The sequence below is a fragment of the Procambarus clarkii genome, chromosome 60 (genome assembly GCF_040958095.1).
Source record: "Procambarus clarkii isolate CNS0578487 chromosome 60, FALCON_Pclarkii_2.0, whole genome shotgun sequence".
Classification (NCBI taxonomy): Eukaryota; Metazoa; Arthropoda; class Malacostraca; order Decapoda; family Cambaridae; genus Procambarus; species Procambarus clarkii.
In genome coordinates, this window is record NC_091209.1 from 10,101,079 (window position 1) to 10,115,730 (window position 14,652).

General features: G+C 48.7%; 1 protein-coding gene across 13 annotated transcripts in view; it reads left to right on the top strand.

Moving 5' to 3' along the window:
• Positions 1–14,652, top strand: part of LOC123766903 (zinc finger protein 557) — a 143,843-nt gene that overhangs the window by 43,638 nt on the left and 85,553 nt on the right. For 11 of the 13 annotated variants that reach the window (XR_011223327.1, XR_011223329.1, XR_011223325.1 and 8 more), the window contains 2 exons: positions 11,122–11,326; positions 11,607–11,809. The exons of the other annotated variants lie outside the window; for them this stretch is intronic. Coding sequence is in view for 5 of the 11 variants with exons in the window: in XM_069307466.1 (XP_069163567.1) it covers positions 11,122–11,326; positions 11,607–11,809 (408 nt within the window). In the remaining 6 variants the exon portion in view is untranslated. The remainder of the gene's footprint in view (positions 1–11,121; positions 11,327–11,606; positions 11,810–14,652) is intronic. 13 annotated transcript variants of the gene reach the window in all.

Below are 14,652 nucleotides of genomic sequence, written 5' to 3' on the forward strand. Positions count from 1 at the left end.
GCTGCTTTGTTCTTACCGAGCTCCTTGAGCATTTTTCCACTTCGTCTCTAGACACCTCTATGTGTTCTATGTTGTTCTATGGAATTCTTATTGTATCTGGTTCCCTAAAGATTTCATTTTGTACAAACACACTTTGGAACTTTTCGTTTAGTGTTTCACACATTTCCTTTTCATCTTCCGTGAATCTATTTCCCATTTTCAACCTCTGAATATTATCCTTTACCTGCAATTTGTTGTTTATGAATTTATAGAATAGACCTGGTTCTGTTTTACATTTGTCCGCAATCCCTTTTTCAAAATTTCTTTCTGCCTCTCTCCTCACTGCCGTGTAGTTGTTTCTCGCATCTTTGCATCGCTGGTATGTTTGGGGGTTCGGCCTCTTCCTGTATTGATTCCATTTTTGTGTCTTTCGGTCTCTAGCCCTCTCGCAATTTCTATTGAACCAATCCTGTTTCCTAGTTCTGCATCTCTGTTTTGGTATAAATTTTTTTGTGCCTTTATCATATATTTCACAAAACTTGCCATACATCTCATTCACTTCCTTGCCTAGCATCAAGTCTGTCCAATTATACTCACTAAAAAAATTTCTAAGGTCACCATAATGTCCTCTCCTGAAGTCTGGTTTTTCAACTGGTTCAACCTCCTTATTTTCTTCCAGCTTATAATGCATTGCATACTTTATTCCCAAAAAGACATGGTCACTTTTACCCAAGGGAGGAAGGCACTGAATGTCAAATATTTCTTCCTCCTTCCTGGTAAATATCAAATCTAGCATGGAGGGAACGTCCCCTTCCCTCATCCTCGTAGCTTGTTTAACATGTTGATACAAGAATGTTTCCAGGATGAGGTCTACAAATTTACAGGTCCAAAAATCTTCAGTTTTAGCTTCATATGCTTCCCAGTCTATGGATTTCAAGTTGAAGTCACCGACTATCAACAGTCGTGATCTATCGTTATCCGTTCCCGCTATAATCTCTCTCATTATTGTTATAAGACCTTCACGTTTACTATCTAGCTCCTCCATTGACCATGTGCTGCTTGGCAGTGGACTATATGCATTTATCATCATTAGTTTATCATCCTCATAGCAGATCTCTAGTGCTATTATGTCAACTTCTTGTGGATTGGCAGTCATTATTTCCTTCACCTTTAGGTGAGGTGTATAGGTTCCTGTGCCTCTTGGGCTCTGTCATGTCTACATGTGACATTGTATGGGGGTCAGCCTCGTTACTTGTGTGAGGAGTCGCCACATTACTTCCTAGTGCTTTCCCGTTCCCATTCTGACACTAAAAAAAAAAAAAAAAAAAAAAAATAATTCTATCTGTGGCTCTTTTGGGTACTCAGTTTCCACCTGTGTCCCCTAGTGCGTGTGCCCCTTGTGTTACATAGCCTGTCCTTATCAACCCTGTCGATTCCCTTGGGTATCTTGAATGTGGTGATCAGGTCTCCCCTCACTTCATCTTCCAGCGAAGTGTGGTTTCATTCTCGTAGTCTCTCCTCATGCCTTCGGTAGTGTACTTTTTCTTTCGGTAGGGGTTCTGTTCCCTTCTCTGTTGACTGGGCGCTGGGGGAGCAGCTTGCTCTGTTGCCTCTCGCTTGGTCCCGCTGTTGGTGGGCGCTTTGGGTTGTCTTCCGGCCTCTGCTGGCGTCGAAGGACGGCTTCTCCCCCTTGGGGGGGGTTCAGAGCTGGCGGGGTGGGCTTCTTCCCCTGCGCTTCGTCATTTCCTCTTCGTGGGTGCGTGGGGCGTGGTCGATCCGCCCCATCCTTCTGGGCTTCCCGTCTGCTCTTTGCAGTCATGAGCTTTTCCCGTCTGCAGTTCTTCTGGACTACTTCAGTCTGCGCCCTGGATCCTCTGCCCTCCTCGGAGGCCTGTTGTCTCCTGTTCGGATTCTGTTAGGGCCGGGTGCATGGATGGTGGCCCAGGACCTCCAGGTCACTTCTTGGCACGTTCCTCTCCAGTTTTTCTGGGGCTAGCACGGTTGGTAATTACCTATGTGTAATTACCTAAGTGTAGTTACAGGATGAGAGCTACTCTCGTGGTGTCCCGTCTTCCCAGCACTCTGTCATATAATGCTTTGATTATAATTGTCATATTGTCATATAATGATTGTCATATGTCATAATATGTCTTAATATGATTGTCATATAATGCTTTGGTGGTGGGGCTTCAGGTTTGCTGTTTTTATTGCCTTCCCTATTTTGTAAAGGGCACTTTGTATACTCTTTGCATCTTTACCGGATCTTAGTGCCCTGTCTGCGTCTGAGATTCGGTGTCTGGCCTACCTCGACGACTGGCTGGAGTGAGCTCCCAGTCAGTCCGCTTGTCTGCTCGCCAGGGGATGGTTCTTTCCAGATCGCTGGGTTTGGTTTCCTGGTGATCTGGAGGTTTTCCATCTGTTTCCGTCCCGGGTTCGGACCTGGGCCTTGTTTCAGGCTCTTGGGCCCCTCATTGTCTTCCCTCCAGAAGTGTTACTGCGGCTGTGGTCCCGCCTTTGGCTGTTCAGGAGGGGGTCCCGGGTTGCTCAGCGGTTGCTTGGGCGGTTGTGCGGGAGTTTGCACTTCGGCGTGCTTGTCTGCCCGCGGAGTCGGGTTTGGCTACGGCGTCGGTTGGTTCCTACGGAGACTCCCCTTCCGCCTCTTGCATTCCTTGGGTTCCTCTGGGGATCTGGTGTTGGTGCTGCGTCACCAGCTTCCTCTTTGGGGTTTTCGGGGTTCCATGCCTTGGCACCTCCCCGAGCCTTCGCTCGATGTGTTCACGGACGGGTCGTCTCTCGGCTGGGGCTTTGTGACCAGTGCTCACCAGGTCGGCCGTGGTTGATGGAGTCTGTCTGTCCGTCGGGCTCACAGCCCGGTTCAGGTGTTCATGGCTGTCTGGTTTGCGCTCCGGAGGGTTTGGGTCACTAGGTACTCTACCATTCAGCTCTGTTTGGACTGTTCTCTGGTGGTTCTTGCCGGAACCACAGGGGGTTTGGTTAACCGTGTGGTTCGTGTCCGGGGTGTGTCCTGCGTCCTGGTGGACAGCTGTCTCCGTTCATTCCTCTTCGTGGGTTGGCCAGTCGTCGCCGATTCGTTTTGTTGGCTCTGTTGGGCTTATGGACTCCTGGCCATGGACGTCTTCGGGTCGGCGTGGTCTAGGCGTCGCCCGTTTTGTGGCGCCCTTCCCACCTGCGAGGACTTCACGGTGGAGGCTTTCGGCTGGCCTGGTCGAGGTGGGGGGTACCGGTACCTCTTCTCCCGGTCCAGCTGTTGCTTCGGGTTCTGGCTCGGTTGCAGCCCATTCCCACGAGAACAGTCCTTATGGTTCCATGGTGGCCGGCCCGGCCTTCTTTTCAGACGCTGCTTGATAGGTGTCCGTACCCGGGGTTTTTTTCCTGAGGCTTCGCCTCTTTCAGCAGGCCGAATCGGTCCTGTCCGTGACTGGTTCGGCCTTCTCCTTGGCTCTTCGCGTCTGGTATTTTGACGCAGGTATCACCATCTCTATGGTGTTCAGGTGGCTTTGTTGACGGTGTCCCACCTGCGAGCTTCGTCTTGGAGACGGTATGACGTTTATTACGTTTTCTCACGTTTTGTTTCCCCTCCGGCCTGCTCATGAGTCGCCTGAGCCATCCTGGTCCTTGTTCAGGGTGCCTTCTTATCTTCCCCTCAGTTTGTGGTAGCCCCTTCGGTTTCAGTTTCCTCCTCTTTGGTACTGGTGGTAGCTTTATTGGTGTGCAGCCTTTCTCTGTCCTGGCGACGGTCGAGACAGCTGCTTTCCGGAGGGGTTCTTGGGGTATTGGTACTTGTTTGGTTTGGCCGGGGGGTGCGTCCTGTGTTGTCCGGTTGTGCTTTTTGCTGTTGCCGGCGTACCGTGCCTGGGGATGCGCTGTGGTTGATCCGGTTTCTTCGTTCCCTGTTTTCAGGGCTCGGGTCTCCCAGGTCGTCCGCAGTGTTTTCCTTCTTCCTGCGGTCTGTCTTTGCGCCCGTGCTGTTCAGACGTTTGCAGCTTTTGCTGCTGTGTTGGTGACGTCTCGGGCTCATTTCGGGCACAGGGATTTGTGGGTCGCACAGGTTTTTGGCCGCCCATCCATATGTGCGTCTGTTCTTGGGCGTTCTTGTTGCCTTGGGTCGCAGGTTTGCGACCGGTTGTCTTGGCTTTGCGTTGCAGAGTTTGTGGCGGCCGCCTCCCGGGTTAGCCCTTTCTTTTCCTTCTCTTTGGGTATGAAGCTCCAGGGAGCCGTAGGGGCTCCCCTCAGAAAACCAGCGTTGAATGTAATGAAACGCCATTTTCTGGGTGAGCCCCGGAGGCTCCCTGGAAACCCTCCCTCCCACCGGTCGGCGGTTTTTTCGCGTTGGTTGAAGCTTAGCTTCCGAACTGGAGCTTGGCAGCCGGCGTGGTAGGTCCGGGGCTCCCCCCTCCCCGTCCCGGGGTGGGGAGGGCTGCGTGGACGATTGGTGCGGCAGTAAAGTGTGATGTTTGCTTGTTTGCTAGTTTCCTTGGGATTGTAGGGAGTTTTCTACCTCTCTGTTCGGTTTTTGTTGTATTTTCTTACCATGTGGGGTTTGTTTTGTTACGCCTACCTTTCTGGGTGCCTAACCCCGGTCGATGGCAGATAAGGAAAACCCCCAACCATATGGGGTTTTCCAGGGCCATTGCTCCCTGAAACCTCTCTGAAGGGGCCAGGTTCTGGCGCTGGTCCCTGGTAGGTCTGAACTCCTTAGCTAATGTCCCGGTCTAACATAACATACATTAGCCCGATAAGCTCCAGGGAGCCTCCGGGGCTCACCCAGAAAATGGCGTTTCATTACATTCAACGCTGGTTTTTTGACATTTGTTGTATATTAGACATTTCATTTCTTTTTTCCTAGAAAAACGTCAATGCTTTGCAACATCTCAGCAGTCACCCTTTTATATCCCAGCATCATTAGCATCATTAGCATCTTTAAACAAGAACAACATAATTTATGTGCGTCGTCGGAGGCGTCTAAGAATGTGCAAGAAGCAGCGCGACCCCACCATGTGGTGTTGACGTTACTCAAACCAGCGTTCGTCATATGGGACGATTTGACGCCGATCGGGCCGTTCGTTACCCAAAATGTTCGTCTTTTGGGGCGATCGTTATGCGAGATATATATATATATATATATATATATATATATATATATATATATATATATACCTGTCATATAGCTTATAGCTTATATATATAGCTTACCTGCCACTCCTCCAATATGTTCCAGTTTCCAGAACAACCTCTTATGGGGAACTCTGTCGAAAGCCTTTTTTAGGTCCAGATAGATGCAGTCAACCCAACCATCTCTTTCCTGTAATATCTCTGTGGCTCGATCATAAAAACTGAGCAAGTTCGTTACACAGGATCTTCCAGATCGAAAACCATACTGTCTGTCTGATATTATGTCGTTTTCCTCCAAGTGTTCTACCCATATAGTTTTAATTATTTTTTCCAATATTTTGACTATTACACTTGTCAATGATACAGGTCTATAATTAAGGGGGCCTTCCCTGTTTCCACTTTTGTAGATTGGAACTATGTTAGCCTTTTTCCACACATCAGCTACAGCTCCTGTACACAGGGATGCCTGAAAAATCAGTTGAAGTGGAATGCTGAGCTCAGGTGCACATTCTCTCAGAACCCATGGTGAAACTCCATCTGGACCAACTGCTTTGTTCTTACTTAGCTCCTTGAGCATTTTTTCCACTTCGTCTCTAGACACCTCTATGTGCTCTATGTTGTTCTCTGGAATTCTTATTGTATCTGGTTCCCTAAAGATTTAATTTTGTACAAACACACTTTGGAACTTTTCGTTTAGTGTTTCTAACATTTCCTTTTCATCTTCCGTGAATCTATTTCCCTTTTTCAACCTCTGAATATTATCCTTTATCTGCAATTTGTTGTTTATGAATTTATAGAATAGACCTGGTTCTGTTTTACATTTGTCTGCAATCCTTTTTTCAAAATTTCTTTCTGCCTCTCTCCTCACTGCCGTGTAGTTGTTTCTCGCATCTTTGTATCGCTGGTATGTTTGGGGGTTCGGCCTCTTCCTGTATTGATTCCATTTTTGTGTCTTTTGGTCTCTAGCCCTCTCGCAATTTCTATTGAACCAATCCTGTTTTCTGGGCCTGCATCTCTGTTTTGGTATAAATTTTTTTGTGCCTTTATCATATATTTCACAAAACTTGACATACATCTCATTCACTTCCTTGCCTAGCATCAAGTCTGTCCAATTATACTCACTAAAAAAATTTCTAAGGTCACCATAATGTCCTCTCCTGAAGTCTGGTTTTTCAACTGGTTCAACCTCCTTATTTTCTTCCAGCTTATAACGCATTGCATACTTTATTCCCAAAAAGACATGGTCACTTTTACCCAAGGGAGGAAGGTACTGAATGTCAAATATCTCTTCCTCCTTCCTGGTAAATATCAAATCTAGCATGGAGGGAACGTCCCCTTCCCTCATCCTCGTAGCTTGTTTAACATGTTGATACAAGAATGTTTCCAGGATGAGGTCTACAAATTTATAGGTCCAAAAATCTTCTGTTTTAGCTTCATATGCTTTCCAGTCTATGGATTTCAAGTTAAAGTCACCGACTATCAACAGTCGTGATCTATCGTTATCTGCTCTCGCTATAATCTCTCTCATTATTGTTATAAGACCTTCACATTTACTATCTAGCTCCTCCTTTAACCATGTGCTGCTTGGCGGTGGACTATATGCATTTATTATCATTAGTTTATCATCCTCATGGCAGATCTCTAGTGCTATTATGTCAACTTCTTGTGGATTGGCAGTCATTATTTCGTTCACCTTTAGGTGTTCTTTTACCAGCACAGCAACGCCACTGCCTTTCCTAATTTTTCTGTCCCGTCTCCAAATTGAGTAGCCCCTTGGGAATATGACCTCATTTAAAATTACATCTTCAAGTTTTGTCTCTGTGAGTGCAACAATGTCTGGTGTCTGCAGCTGTATTACATCACTTAACTCCAGTATCTTCGATCTCACTCCATCTATGTTGGTGTATGCAATCTTCAGGAACTTGTTCCCCCTCTCCTTATTCTTCACTCCCCCTCTCTCTATTGATTTTGTTGGTTTGCCTTTATGTACCACTTTACTGGTTTGCCTACCCCTATCACTTTGTAGAAAAAAAAATTTATTTCTTCTTCATTCCTGCTCTCATTTAAATGTTTTGCCTCGGCGAGGTTCAGTTTCAGCTTCTCTCTATCTTCTTTTGAAAGATCTCGTCTTAACGACCACCCTTTCCCATCCTCATCACTTTGCAATTTTCTAGCATTCCTTAGTACTTCTTCCATCTGTTTGGCACCGTTTAGGGTGATCCTCAAAGGTCGATCTTTCCCTTTTACGTACCTGCCTATTCTCCTGTAGTCGCACACATTCTCTATGGTGTATGTGTGTATGTGTGTGTGTGTGTGTGTGTATGTAATTACCTAAGTGTAATTACCTAAGTGCAGTTACAGGATGAGCTACGCTGGTGGTGTCCCGTCTTCCCAGCACTCTTTGTCATATAACGCTTTGAAACTACTGACGGTCTTGGCCTCCACCACCTTCTCACTTAACTTGTTCCAACCATCTTCCACTCTATTTGCGAAGGTGAATTTTCTTATATTTCTTCGGCATCTGTGTTTAGCTAGTTTAAATCTATGCCCTCTTGTTCTTGAAGTTCCAGGTCTCAGGAAATCTTCCCTGTCGATTTTATTAATTCCTGTTACTATTTTGTACGTAGTGATCATATCACCTCTTTTTCTTCTGTCTTCTAGTTTTGGCATATTTAATGCTTCTAACCTCTCCTCGTAGCTCTTGCCCTTCAGTTCTGGGAACCACTTGGTGGCATGTCTTTGCACCTTTTCCAGTTTGTTTATGTGCTTCTTAAGATATGGGCACCACACAACCGCTGCATATTCCAGCTTTGGTCTAACAAAAGTCGTGAACAATTTCTTTAGTATTTCTCTATCCATGTATTTAAAAGCAATTTTGAAGTTAGAAAGTGTAGCATAGGCTCCTCACACAATGTTCTTAATGTGATCCTCAGGTGACAGTTTTCTATCTAGAATCACCCCTAGATCCCTTTCTTTATGAGAATTCTTTAAAGATTTCTCACATAATTTATAGGTTGTGTGGGGTCTATGTTCTCCTATTCCACATTCCATAACATGGCATTTATTCACTTTAAATTCCATTTGCCAAGTGGTGCTCCATATACTTATTTTGTCCCGGTCTTCTTGAAGGGCATGACAATCATCTAGGTTTCATATCTTTTTTATGTCCAGATAGATGCAGTCAACCCAACCATCTTTTTCCTGTAAAATCTCTGTGGCTCGATCATAGAAACTTAGTAAGTTCGTTACACAGGATCTTCCAGATCAAAAACCATACTGCCTGTCTGATATTATATCGTTTTTCTCCAGGTGCTATGTTCTACCCATTTAGTTTTAATTATTTTTTCCAATATTTTGACTATTACACTTGTCAATGATACAGGTCTATAATTGAGGGGTCTTCCCTGCTGCCACTTTTGTAGATTGGAACGATGTTAGCCTTTTTCCACACATCAGCTACAACTCCTTTACACAGGGATGCCTGAAAAATCAGTTGAAGTGAACTAGTTGATTTCTTGCCTTTTTCCAGTCCTGAAAGTTTTCCACCTTTTTCCAGTCCTGAAATAGGATTGTGCAGATCTCCAGTACATTATGGATTTGTCCCATCTCAACTAGTTGATTTCTTGCCTCACTTTTCGGATGACTACTTTGTTCTCGTTAATGAGCTAGGCGCTTGGATGATTTCCCAGGACCTCAAGGATGCCTATTGGCACATCCCCATTCATCCAGCATTCAGGGATTGGTTAGGTTTTGTCATGGGGCAACAGGCTTACTGCTTCTGGGCTCTTCTGTTTGGGCTGTATCTGGCACCATGCATTTTTACTTGCTTGACTTGGGTTGTAGTGGTCAGTCTTCATTTGTTATGACTGAGGGTGTTGGCCCTCGATGACTGGCTGGTTTGGGTTCCCACTCGGTCGGTTTTTGTCTGCTAGCCAGGAATCTGGTTCTTTCCCAGCTGTCTAGCTTCAGGTTCCTGGTGAATTGGAGGAAGTCCCAGTTGGTTCCGTCCCAGGTTTAGACCTGGTTGGGCTTAACTTGGGATTCTCAGTTGGCATCACTTTCCCTGTCTTCTACAGCCTTGCTCTGGCTGCAGTTCTGCTGTCTACTGCTGCTGAGGGGGGACTCGGGTTACTCGGCAGATGCTCAAGCAGCTGTGCAGGAGTCTGAACTTTGCCCTTCTGGTTTACCCTTTGGGCAGGGTTTGGCTTTGGAGGCTGTTCTGGTTCCTTCAGGGAAGCCCTTTTCGCCACTCTCACAATCACTGGGTTCGGATCTCGGTGTCCCTGTGCCAGTTGCTGCATCCATTGGCTTCCTATTCGGGTTTTTCGAGGTTCGGAAACTCATTCCAGAGTAAGTAGCACTCTGGAATATCAAATAGGTATTTGTTTCTAGTTTAGTGCCCATGGGTTCTGTTACAACATTCTAGGAATCATGATGCCTTCCTCCTCCCTCGCTTGATGTGTGTTCACGAATGCCTCGGTTGTTGGTTGGGGCTTTGTGACCGCTGTTCACAGTCCAGCCAGGGTCGTTGGCAGGTGCTGAAAAGAGCTCTGGTTCCTCCAGACTTGGTGATCCAGCTCTATTCAGATTGTTCTCCCGTGGTTCATTGTCTCAAACTGTGGAGGGTCTCTTCATTTTGTGGGGCTGGTCGTTTCGGGTAGGTCGTCTGTTGAGTTCTCATGGTTTATATTTCCGTGGCGTTCATGTTCAGGGTGTGTCTAATGTCTTGACCGATGGTGTCTCGCTTCGTTCCTCTTTCCATGCAATGGACCATCGACGCTGATTCCCTCCTCTGGCTTGCTGGATGTTCGAGCACCTGGACATCAACTTCTTTGCGATAATGTGGTCTCAGCATCTGCCTCTTTACGCGGTGCTGTTCCCCAACTGCAAGGCTCTTGTGGTGGATGCCTTTTGGCTGCACTGGTAGAGATGGGGGTGAATTTACTTCTTTCCCCCGATCTGGCTGTTGTTCCAGGTGCTGGAGTGTCTGGAGTCTTATGGGGGGGGGGGGGAGAGTGATTCTTCTCGCTCCTTGGTGGCTGGCCCAGCCTTGGTTTCAGGCACTGTTTGCTCGTTGTCTGAACCCAGGTGATTTTACCTGGTTCTGCCTCGATCAGAGGGTTGGGCAGGAACCTTGCTGGTTCAACCTTCTCTTCTGCTTTTTGCACCTGGAATTTTGACATGTCTTTATTGCTATTTCTGTGATGATTAGGTGACTGGTTTGTTGGTGTCCCACCTGTGGCCTTCACAACAGCAGTATGAGATATCTTGGCGTATTTTTGTCATTGTCTCTCCCTTCATCGTCATCTTTCTGTTTCAGACTGGGTTGTTCTGTGCTTTCTTGGCTTTTCCTTTTCCTTTCTTCCTTTTCCATCTTATGCCTAATACTGTCGCTTTTTATCGTGCTGCGTTAGTGGAGCTATTTTTGCTTGCGTTTGGGGTGGACATAAGTTCGGCCTCGTTTTCCAAGCGTTCTCGCTCTTTGTTTTGCCTCCGGCCCGCTCATGCGTCTCGCACCATCGTTTTTCTCCTTATATGGCTATAGAACAGCTTTGGGGTTTCCTTAGCTTTCTGCTCCATAATTGGTGTGGAAGGCTGGTGGGAGCTGGGAACTCCATACCCCCATCCTCTAACTGGTAAGGTGGGGGTAGTGCTTATGAGCCTGGACTAGTTTCAAGAGATTTGTTTACTTTGTTGGAGAGTTCCTTTGGTAGTTTTGAGACTTCGGTGTCTTGAAATCCAGCAGTGGTTTGTATTGGTTCGCTGACTTTCTTGATGCTTTCCTGGTTGGGTGGCAGTGTTGCCTGCTGTCTGCACCTCTGTGAGGAAGGGGAGGGGAGAGGGGGGGCAGGTTTTCACTCTTAGTCCCTGGTAGGCCAAACAGAGATCTATGACTTGATGTGACCTACAGTAGTAGTTGGGAGCAATCTCAGCAAAATAGCATCAAGGAGCCACTGGGGCTCACCTAAAAAGGGGCATTTCATTACATTCAATGCTGTTTTTTTTCAGTTCACAAAAGAACTCATACTGGGGAAAGACCATTCGAGTGTTCAAAATGTTCCTCTAGATTTACAACACGTGGTAATCTTGCACGCCACATAGCAAGCCATGATGGAGAAAAACCTTGGCAGTGTGCAATATGTGGTAAAAGATATACTGAAAAGAAATCCCTCAAGGTTCATATGCGTACTCATACTGGAGAGAAGCCCTATGCGTAAGTTTATCCAAAATAGTTTTAGTTTTAGTGTGTTAAAAGTTACATGCTAAAATGTTAATACTGTTTAGTATTTTATTTAATTTGCATTTTTATTGACTAGATATCTCATGAGAAATGATAGCATGGTATTTATTTTATCATCTTTAATGTCAGTAATTAAAAGTCAGAATAATGTTTTATATTTGTAAATAGTTTCTATAGGCCATATAGATTTTTTATTTTTGCAGCCTTTTGCACTTTTGAGATGCTGATAGTCCAACATATACCTTTTTCCTAGGTGCACACAATGCCCCAAAAGATTTTCGCAGTCAGGAATCCTTCAGGCACATATGTTGATCCACACAGACCAATTTGCTCATTTATGTGATGTTTGTGGAAGATCCTTCAGACAGCGCTCACAGTTAATTACACATCATCTGCGCCATGAAGGAGTTCGCCCATTTCCTTGTCCGGATTGTGAGAGGAGATTTACTACAAAAGGTAATTAAACTTGTCTATGGCCATCATGGGTGCATGCAAATGTTGACGTGCACAAAGAAAACTGGAATGAAATAGACAGGGGTGTGTGGAGAGCAAATTTGGGTTGTGGAAGATCGGTCTGCAGCCATGTTGTTGGATTGCACTTTGTCGTTCCAGATTCTACAGCCCTTCGCTAAACTGGTTGGCATGGCTGCTGATCTTCCATTGTTTCCTAGGGAAGCCCCTTTGGTGGCTCCCTGAAGCTGATGTAACTTTTCAATACTTAAGATAAGATAAGATATTTATTGAGGTAAAGGTACATGAATTGAAAATGAGTTACAAACATAATGTCGGATTAATAGATAGAGCTAGTACATACAGTGCTTCCTCAGACTAACGAACCCCGCTCTATCGAATTCCCGGAAGAGCCGAACAAATTGAATTCGGTACCAAATGTTCAGTGGAACATACAAATGCTCGATTAAGTGAGGAATGTTCGTCCAAGCGGTCACCGAGGCCGAGCGTCAGAGCTGGCTGTCATCAACTATGATTCGCCAGAGTGTAAACAGTTATGTAGTGTTTTATTATCCCTACGCATTGTTTCTAGGGAGAAATGGTGATAAAAATGGTGATAAAATGGTGTCAGGGGGGCATTGGTGAGAGAGTTGTTGTCAGGAGGCAACACGTGCTCCCCCGCCCCCACCCTCCTTCCTCCACCTGACCACAGAGACCACTCACTCTCCTCTCATCGTCAGATGCCAAGAGTCAATTTAATGATAATTATCGCATTATCTACACTGAAAATAGCCTTTTTATTAGAAAAATGTCATATTGGAGCAATAATAATGGTGAAAATTGTAATATATACAGTACATATTTTAAACAGTTTGAACACATTTCCTTTTCACAGAATTTTTAATACAATTGGGGTGTAGATAACAGTTGGCATTGTGTGGCCGGCCGGTCGCTCCCTGAGCCATTGGGGGGGTGGGGGTGGGAGGGGGGGGTTGTTTCCTGGATCCCTCCCTCCCTCCTTCCCTCTAACAGCCTACGTACTGTACTAATACCTATTTAGAATAAATTTTGAGGAGGCCAATAAAACAAGCACAGGTCGTGTGAACGTTAGGCCTTGGTGAGGTGGCTGGCATCATTTGTGGCAGTGTCAGGGGAGGCAGGCGGTGTCAGGGGAGGCAGGCGGTGTCAGGGGAGGCAGGCGGTGTCAGGGGAGGCAGGCGGTGTCAGGGGAGGCAGGCGGTGTCAGGGGAGGCAGGCGGTGTCAGGGGAGGCAGGCGGTGTCAGGGGAGGCAGGCAGTGTCAGGGGAGGCAGGCGGTGTCAGGGGAGGCAGGCGGTGTCAGGGGAGGCAGGCGGTGTCAGGGGAGGCAGGTGGTGTCAGGGGAGGCAGGCGGTGTCAGGGGAGGCAGGTGGTGTCATGGGAGGCAGGTGGTGTCAGGGGAGGCAGGCGGTGTCAGGGGAGGCAGGCGGTGTCAGGGGAGGCACATGGGGTCAGGGGAGGCAGGTGGTGTCAAGGGAGGCAGGTGGGGTCAGGGGAGGCAGGTGGGGTCAGGGGAGGCAGGTGGGGTCAGGGGAGGCAGGTGGGGTCAGAGGAGGCAGGCAGTGTCATGGGAGGCAGGTGGGGTCAGGGGAGGCAGGTGGTGTCAGGGGAGGTAGGTGGTGTCAGGGGAGGCAGGTGGGGTCAAGGGAGGCAGGTGGGGTCAGGGGAGGCAGGCGGTGTCAGGGGAGGCAGGTGGTGTCAGGGGAGGCAGGCGGTGTCAGGGGAGGCAGGTGGTGTCATGGGAGGCAGGTGGGGTAGGGGAGGCAGGTGGGGTCAGGGGAGGCAGGCGGTGTCAGGGGAGGCAGGCGGTGTCAGGGGAGGCAGGTGGTGTCAGGGGAGGCACATGGGGTCAGGGGAGGCAGGTGGTGTCAAGGGAGGCAGGTGGGGTCAGGGGAGGGAGGTGGGGTCAGGGGAGGCAGGTGGGGTCAGGGGAGGCAGGTGGGGTCAGGGGAGGCAGGTGGGGTCAGGGGAGGCAGGTGGGGTCAGAGGAGGCAGGCGGTGTCATGGGAGGCAGGTGGGGTCAGGGGAGGCAGGTGGTGTCAGGGGAGGCAGGTGGTGTCAGGGGAGGCAGGTGGGGTCAAGGGAGGCAGGTGGGGTCAAGGGAGGCAGGTGGGGTCAGGGGAGGCAGGCGGTGTCAGGGGAGGCAGGTGGTGGAAAGAGGCAGGTGGTGTCAGGGGAGGCAGGCGGTGTCAGGGGAGGCAGGTGGTGTCATGGGAGGCAGGTGGGGTCAGGGGAGGCAGGTGGGGTCAGGGGAGGCAGGTGGGGTCAGGGGAGGCAGGCGGTGTCAGGGGAGGCAGGCGGTGTCAGGGGAGGCAGGTGGTGTCAGGGGAGGCACATGGGGTCAGGGGAGGCAGGTGGTGTCAAGGGAGGCAGGTGGGGTCAGGGGAGGGAGGTGGGGTCAGGGGAGGCAGGTGGGGTCAGGGGAGGCAGGTGGGGTCAGGGGAGGCAGGTGGGGTCAGAGGAGGCAGGCGGTGTCATGGGAGGCAGGTGGGGTCAGGGGAGGCAGGTGGTGTCAGGGGAGGCAGGTGGTGTCAGGGGAGGCAGGTGGGGTCAAGGGAGGCAGGTGGGGTCAAGGGAGGCAGGTGGGGTCAGGGGAGGCAGGTGGGGTCAGGGGAGGCAGGCGGTGTCAGGGGAGGCAGGTGGGGTCAGGGGAGGCAGGTGGTGGAAAGAGGCAGGTGGTGTCAGGGGAGGCAGGTGGGGTCAGGGTAGGCAGGTGGGGTCAGGGTAGGCAGGTGGGGTCAGGGGAGGCAGGTGGGGTCAGGGGAGGCAGGCGGTGTCAGGGGAGGCAGGTGGTGGAAAGAGGCAGGTGGG